This window comes from Helobdella robusta, assembly GCF_000326865.2.
Source record: "Helobdella robusta unplaced genomic scaffold HELROscaffold_3, whole genome shotgun sequence".
Classification (NCBI taxonomy): Eukaryota; Metazoa; Annelida; class Clitellata; order Rhynchobdellida; family Glossiphoniidae; genus Helobdella; species Helobdella robusta.
In genome coordinates, this window is record NW_008704501.1 from 6,345,629 (window position 1) to 6,353,177 (window position 7,549).

Here is a 7,549-nt window from a genome sequence, read left to right on the forward strand (position 1 = left end):
GCATTCAGATTCGGATAGATCACCAGTCTTCTTACAGTTCATCGACTGTGTGTGGCAAATGACTATACAGGTAGCCGTATGCGTGTTTTTTCTGTATGTTTGTATATATCTTTGTATGTATGTACGTTTGTTTCCGTTAATTTGCATGTGTTTGTATGTTTCTTCAAGTGTTTGAACGTTTGAGTATATATCCTGCTTAAATGTACACATACGTGCAAACACGTAGTTTCCCAATGCTTTCGAATTCAACGAGTTGTTCCTGATAACGATCCTAGACCACCTGTACAGCTGTCTGTTTGGAACATTTCTCGGAAACTGTGAACTGCAAAGGAAGAATGAGGTGATGACGACGACGACGATGATGTGGTGGTGGTGGTGGTAGTGTAATAATGCGATGACTTATGACGATATCTTAGGTTTATATGGGAAGGAGTGCTGATGGGGATGGTGATAACTTTTGAATGATATAGTCTCAGGTTCACTTGGCAACTCATAAATGTGTAGCTACCTTAATAGTAAACAAGTTCATTAGATTGGATTACACATTAAAACTTCTCACTAAACTTCTTATCCACCAATCACAAATCTTCAGAAAGTTTCGGAGAGGACGGTGTCATTGTGGTCCTACATAAACTCTCAGTTGGACGACTTCACGAATCCACTTTACTGTGCACAATACACTCAAAAGCACGTGTTGCTGGTGGTGGCGAGTCTCAGGAGACTGCGGATGTGGAATGGATACTACCTTAGGTGGAATCCGCAAATGAAATCTCAGGTCGGATTTTCTTTTTGTCAATTCAAATTATCTAAATTTCGTTGTTCAGAAATCGTGATACTCGCCCGATTATAAATACGATTACGTATATGCAATTAGTCACAATTCAATATTTAAAAAGAAATGAGAATATGTTGAAATCATATTCCACTAACCTTCCTCAAACAAATATACAGGAACCGGTTGAATCTCGTAATCGCGAGTTGGCTACTGTGGAAGCAGCAACTGCAACGAAGCTAGAGGGGCTGGAGAGGGAATACCAGATGAAAACTGAACAGGCCATCCGCCGCATTCCCACTAAATCCCCAACTTCGGGGAATGTGAAATCACGCAACCCGAATCTAAGCGCAAGCAAATGGGATGTCATTTTTGTTATTTCCGTCTATTTTTCTTATTTTCATACATTTCGTTTCCGTATAGTCCTATTATATACGTCAAGACCAATTGTAAACATGATGGTAAATTGTAACCATTAAAGTCTATTTTAGATCCATGTTTATATCTCTCTTTAATCGTTCAACTATTTTGCTTGTTGCATTGTATGTACGCATCACACGGACACGCACTTACACATACACGCGCGCACACGTAGCGTTATTTTGTTTGCATAGCTTTTTTTTAAAAAAACTGAACTCGAGACGTTTTTTTCTTAATATTTAGAAAATTCAATAAATTATAAAATGATGTTGTTATCATCATCGCCACTAACAATAGAAATAAAACCAACAGAACTACTAAAACGTATTAAATATCCAACTAGTAGGAAATTAATGACAAGAGCAATATAACAAAAGTATAATTAGCGAGGAATGAAAAATATAAATTAACGAAATCAACAGTCGGATAGTACAGGTGATGAAGGTGATCATAGACCAGATAGAATGAGGAAATGTTCCATTTTGATGTATGTGTTTAACTGTTAGTCACAAAAGAATTTAACGAATCAATATGGCAACAACTGAAAACTAACGAGCGTTAGTTAATAAGCCTGAATGAGGTTGTATCTGTTAAATGCTTGCAGAAATGTATGGCATGCCATTCAATTCATTCAACTAATAATGGGCTGCTGTTAAATACTTTGGTGTATAATGTTGCGTTATTTTATATAATTCTTGCGTTATTTTATATATTATAAATAAATACGAAGATGGTTGTAGTGAGTTACAAGCAGAAAATTCTGATACAAAAGTTTTTTCCACTAAAAAAGTAAAGTGGCAGATTTGCTGACTGAGGAATATAAAAACAATATGCTCTTAATAAATTGTACTACAAGCAATTATATAACAATTAAAGTGAATAAAAAATGTATGCAGATAGAGAACTAAGGACACCAATTTGGTAAGCTATATGTATATAAATAAATATATTCACAGACTACATCATTCAAATAAATAGTTGCATGAAAATTTGAATAAATTAATTCAACAAAAGAAGCATTTTAAGTTTTAACTATGCACTCTGGTGAAATAGGCCAATTCATCCAACTTGACTTCATAATTGTCGTACCATTTGCCTCCTTCAAGTTCCCTGTTCGTCAGGTGACATTTCCAGGTGCCCTTTGGTAAGTAGATTGACCTTGAGAGCATTCCTGTCTCCAAAATTGGGGCAACAAGGATGTCATCTCCAAGAAGGAACTCTGAATCAAGGATTTGCGCTACCTCATCTGTAGGAGCAATCCACCACAATGGTCTCAGAATCGGGTAGCCATAATCTTTCGCATCTTTTGCTAATTTGATGATCAAACCTGAGTAGTGTTCATGAAGGTCAAGCATTTTTTTTGTGATCTTGACTACTTCCTCATCGTACTGCCACGGTGGAATTGATATCTGAACACAAGGCATCAAAGCATTGGCCTCCATCCACCTTATGTACAAATTCTTATCTGGTAGTCCATTGTATGCATTACCTCCCACCATATCTGGTAGTACAAATGGATATCCAATCAATCCAAATGTCAAGGCATGAGGTATAAGGGATTTCAATCCATTGTCATATCCCCAGGCTGACTGCTTGTCCATCATTCGCACTAGGATTGGTAGATGCTGGGTTCTGACTCCAACTCGCACCTCCTGAGCTCGTATTTGGGTTTCGACAGAATAACAGAGTTCAGCATACCTTGTTGGGTACTCGTTTGGAGTGTCCATGTTCACATGGCTGCCATAACCTGAAGGCAGCCAGTTAATTTCACCGGCATCGAACTTGTAGGAAACAACTCCAACTTCCTTCATCAACTTTTGCAAGTTGTCTCTGTACCAATGTATGGCATCTGGTTTTGTTACATCAAGGCACTTCCCTATTCCATTCCACCAAGTTGTGTAACCTCCCTTGTATGAGGTCAGCCAGTAATCTTCGCCAGCAGCAAGGGAAACAGAACTTGCAAATGGATGCACCCACAATGTCACTCTGAAGCCATCTTCTTTCAGTTTGCTGATCATCCATTTTGGGTCTGGAAATTTATTTTTATCGAAAACCATGTCTCCATAATGTGGTGTCCAATCATCATCAATCTCTAGCTGACAGGATTTGAAACCTCTTTTTTTTATCTCATCAGCGAATTCTAAAACTGTCCTCTGATTGATGTTTTTCTTGTAGACTGCCCACGTTGACCATATTGGATATTTGAAAACAAGTTCATCTGGAATATTTGTAGGCTTGGAGATCAACAAATGAGATGTCGTTTGGTGAACTTCCTTCAACCCGCCTTTATCCTGGATGATGGAATATTTCAAATAAGGCTGCTTCTTGTCAGGATTGGTGTAAGGAGAATCAAATTTTGAAACAAATGTCAACTGTCGATTATTTGATTCATTTATGCCAACAAAAAGTGGAGATACATGATCTAAAAATATGGCCACACCATTCGATGAGAAAAAATATCTTTCTTGAACACCTCCAAAATTTCCATATTTGAAAGAATCATCTGCAACGTATGGTGCTAATTTCATCTCCCAATTCTCAAGAGGCCAGGTCATCTTCATAATCTGAGAGCCACCATACCAGTGAGCCCCACGTAGATCAAACATCTCAATCAGCTTCTTGGGCTTAAAAGAAATATACTGAAAATCGTACTTGTGTTTGCCATTTTTCAGATCTTCGTGCAACACAGTCAGGTGACCAGTATCTGCCCAGTCAATGTACAGGATTCCTTCCTTGATGTCATGGACAGGCATGATGCTGGTTGTGAACGTCTGCGCAATGCTTCCGTTTAGTAAAACTTTATGATGTCCATCTTCAGAGAGCACAGAAAGAAACAAGAAGGGACCACTCTGCTTGAACTTCAGTGTGTGGAACTTAAATTGAATTTCATCACCCATGTTGTGTTGTGTTGATGTCAGATCAGTGATCTGATAGATGAAGGAAGATGCACTGTTATATCTTGACTTTTATTGCACAGTAACTCGGTCAACAACAAAAACAAAACAACAAAATTATTTTTTACCCTAGCCTAGCGTGTAATTTAAAAAAATGTCTGTTCGTGTTTGAAGCAATCAGTTCTTCTGCAGTTAAAAATTTGAATTAGCTAAATAAAATTACTAGGTAAACGCAAGACATCGTTAGATATATTTTTAAATTAAAAACAAATTTTTTCCTATAAATCAATCTAATTTAAAGAACGAAACACCATGATTGGACGGCGGGGAACAGGCGATCGAACAAAAATCACCTAAATAAGGCAAACACACAGGCTACTAGAGACAGGGCAGGCCATAACTTTTGCAGCACTAACTAGCAGCAGGTGCGCTACGATCCAACTAATAGCTGCAACGTTTTTTCGCTGAACATTTCGGATAAACTCTTATACTTACTAAAATATATTATATATTAAGTTGAATTAAATATATTATATTATTATATAATATAATAATATAATTTTGTCATTATGGTGTGTGAGTAATGTATGCATGATAAATTCTTACACTTTTTAAAATATATTATATATTATATATGTGTGTGTGTGCGCGTAATTTATACATGTAGATTTTTGGGATTAGTTCAGTTCCAACAAGACAAGATGAACAATTTTTTTGACTGTTATCATTAACAAAAACTGATAAATTAATTTTATAATTGAAAATAAATTAATAAGTAAAACCACAACGAATATAAAACTATGTAATATGTTGAGTAGTGAGTATTTATACTGTCACAAATACTACTATATGATATAATATAAATGCACAATATATTACGGATAAAAAAAAACTTTTAAAACGACAGAACTAAACTAATATAAAAAATGGATGGGATCTGATAATCATTTTAATCAATCAATCAATCAACCAATTAATCAATCAACCAATCACCCTTAACATATTTTATACTTAAATTAGTATAAGCTGTTTAAACTTTCTATGACAACTGGTTTAATACTATTGTTATTTTCATCGACACTTTCACTCAATAATGACGAGTTCTTCCCAGAAAAACTGGAATCTAAATCTTGTAGCATATCTGTACGATAGATGGAGCCAACACAACTGTTAATTCTTTTATCCGGACTGTTTTCATTGGCATTGTTCATCTCACAACCTCTGTAAAAATATGACAGAGGAGAGCCTTGCTTCTCATAAATATTACTACTGTTACTGTTATTAGTATTACTACTTAGATTATTACCTGGAAATAAAACTCGCTCGCTATCGTTATTACTGTAGCCGTAATTTGGCCAGAACCCTGACGAGTGTGGGTAATTAATACGCCAGGAAGATGCGTCGCTTTGGTAGGGCGTCGAAAAAAAATACTTGCTAGTGAAACGATCGTATGGATGGCTGTATTTATCACCGTATCTGTAATTCCACTGCTGTCCGCTCGAATATGACAGATCAGAAGAGAAATTCGCGCTAAATAATTGCTCATTCGGAGAGTTTTTAGTGCTGGGCGGAATAAGAGATTCAAAAGGAGGCAGAGAGTTGTAATAAGAGGAATATGTTTTATCCGACGTAGGCGTATAACTTGAATGGATGTCGGTAATTCCTGCAAAACTCGAGTTTTGTTGATAATCGGTTACCGACGTCCCGTACATTTTGTTAATTGATTGTGGTGTGATCGCATAACTCGTGTTGTTCGCCTGATAATTTATGTGGTCTATGTAGAATGGCGGCTTCTCAAAGGAAACTTTCAAGTCCTTGTCTTTGACGTGTTGAGTTAGGTTGTCATAAAGGCAGTATTCTTTCAAATCATTTGACCCCGTAACGAAGGTCATCCTCTCTCTTTCGACGGATTTTTTCAATTTAGTTTCCGTCGAGTCATCAATGAAGTTCACCGCCAGCTTGCTCTTATTGAACTTTTTATTTCTACTAACACTTTTGCTGAGAATATTTTTCCCATTAACCGATACCTCAGCCTCTTCTTGAACCAAATATTTTATGCAGGGTCTTCGGTGACGGTGTCCCCACAGGTTCTCCCTCGTCTTGAAACTCTTTCCACACTGACACTGAAATGGTCGTTCACTAGAATGAATTCTTTCGTGCAATCTAACGGCAGACGAATCTTTGAACCGTTTCCCGCAAACTCGACATTCGCACGGATATTCGTCGGTATGTTTGTATAGGTTATGTTTCTTTAGGTGAACTTTCAATTTGAAACCGATACCACAAGAATCGCATCGGTATGGACGGGCTTCAACGTGTAGCAGCGAATGTCGCTGCCTGGCTGCCTGCGATGCAAATTGTTTGCCACAGATGGAGCATACCTCGCGTGGTTTCAATAACTTTGGAGCACTTTTTTTATTGTAACCGTTGGCGTGGGATTTGTTCGGCCTGGTGTTCCCCTCTCGTTTGCTCTGCTGCTGATTGTTGTGACTGATATTGTAATTCGTATGGCTATTGGTATGATTGATGTTATTGTTGTTACTATTGTTATTATTGTTGTTGTTGTTGTTGTGATGTAATGCCATGGACGATGCCAACGTATAATCGGATCTGTTCGTGAAAGTGTTGCAGTTGTTTGCAACGTTGCTGGCTGCATTGCGATTAAAACTGGCCACACTCAGTTTCTTATGCTGTAGGTCCGTCCTGTTGAAGCTGCCTCTATGAACCATTCCGCCAAATTTGCTGGGTTTCATTTTTTTATTGAAGCCTGCACTGCTGATTTGAGGATTTGAATTGAAAGTGGCGTCATGTGTTTGTTTGTTTGGTTGCGCTGTCTTGTTGACGTCACCTTCCAATGATGACGTCAGATTTTGCATGAAGCACTGTTGTTTTTCGTTGCCAGATGGCATGCACCTTCCGTCACTGCACCTTAATTTCTCGCGACATGAAAATTTGTAATCAACTTCGTGAACATCGTTGTTGTTGTTGCTTATATTGTTGTTGATGTTGTTGCAGCTGTTGATGTTTTTGTTATTATTGTTGTTTGTGATGTTGTTGCTACTGCTTATGTTATTGTTGTTGTTGTTGTTGGCGTGATTGTAAAAATGCGTGCTTGTCGTCGATTCAGCACTTTTATAGTTTTTCCCGCTACGAGAACTACAGGTGGGAGGTGGATACGTCGAAATGTTTGAAATGTTCGGTATGAGATCCGGCAGTGTAGTGCTTGCTGGCGTGATGTAAGATGTCGGTATGTTGACGATGTTACCGATTTCCGTAATGTCTTTGCCATCTCCGTTGTTTGTCATGTTGCTGTTTGTGGTGCAGTTCGTTTGGCTGTGGTTGATGTGGCTGTGGTGGACGGCGTTACAATCCTGGCGGCCAGGGCGACGGTTTGAATAATTTTTAAAGAGCTCAATTGATTTTCTTCCCATAGATTGATAGTTTTTCAAATTGTCACCGCCTA

At 37.8% G+C, this 7,549-nt stretch overlaps 3 protein-coding genes across 3 annotated transcripts in view; 1 reads left to right on the forward strand and 2 right to left on the reverse strand.

The window, feature by feature from the left end:
• The window catches only part of HELRODRAFT_188680 (hypothetical protein), an 8,770-nt gene extending 7,331 nt beyond the window's left edge, over positions 1-1,439 (forward strand). Inside the window, exons 14-17 of the mRNA XM_009021539.1 lie at positions 1-70; positions 227-340; positions 593-775; positions 952-1,439. The exon at positions 1-70 is cut by the window's left edge and continues 23 nt beyond it. Coding sequence (XP_009019787.1) covers positions 1-70; positions 227-340; positions 593-775; positions 952-1,251 — 667 coding nt within the window. The 3' untranslated portion in view covers positions 1,252-1,439. The remainder of the gene's footprint in view (positions 71-226; positions 341-592; positions 776-951) is intronic.
• A 781-nt stretch (positions 1,440-2,220) lies between these two features.
• On the reverse strand, positions 2,221-3,798 carry HELRODRAFT_66029 (hypothetical protein; the record flags this gene model as incomplete). The annotated part of the gene is made up of 1 exon (XM_009021540.1): positions 2,221-3,798. One exon carries the CDS (start codon positions 3,796-3,798, stop codon positions 2,221-2,223), a length of 1,578 nt encoding a protein of 525 aa, XP_009019788.1.
• A 2,360-nt stretch (positions 3,799-6,158) lies between these two features.
• On the reverse strand, positions 6,159-6,479 carry HELRODRAFT_134940 (hypothetical protein; the record flags this gene model as incomplete). The annotated part of the gene is made up of 1 exon (XM_009021541.1): positions 6,159-6,479. A coding segment is annotated over one exon (321 nt), but the record flags the coding sequence as incomplete, so codon positions are not given.
• Between the last annotated feature and the right edge of the window lie 1,070 nt (positions 6,480-7,549).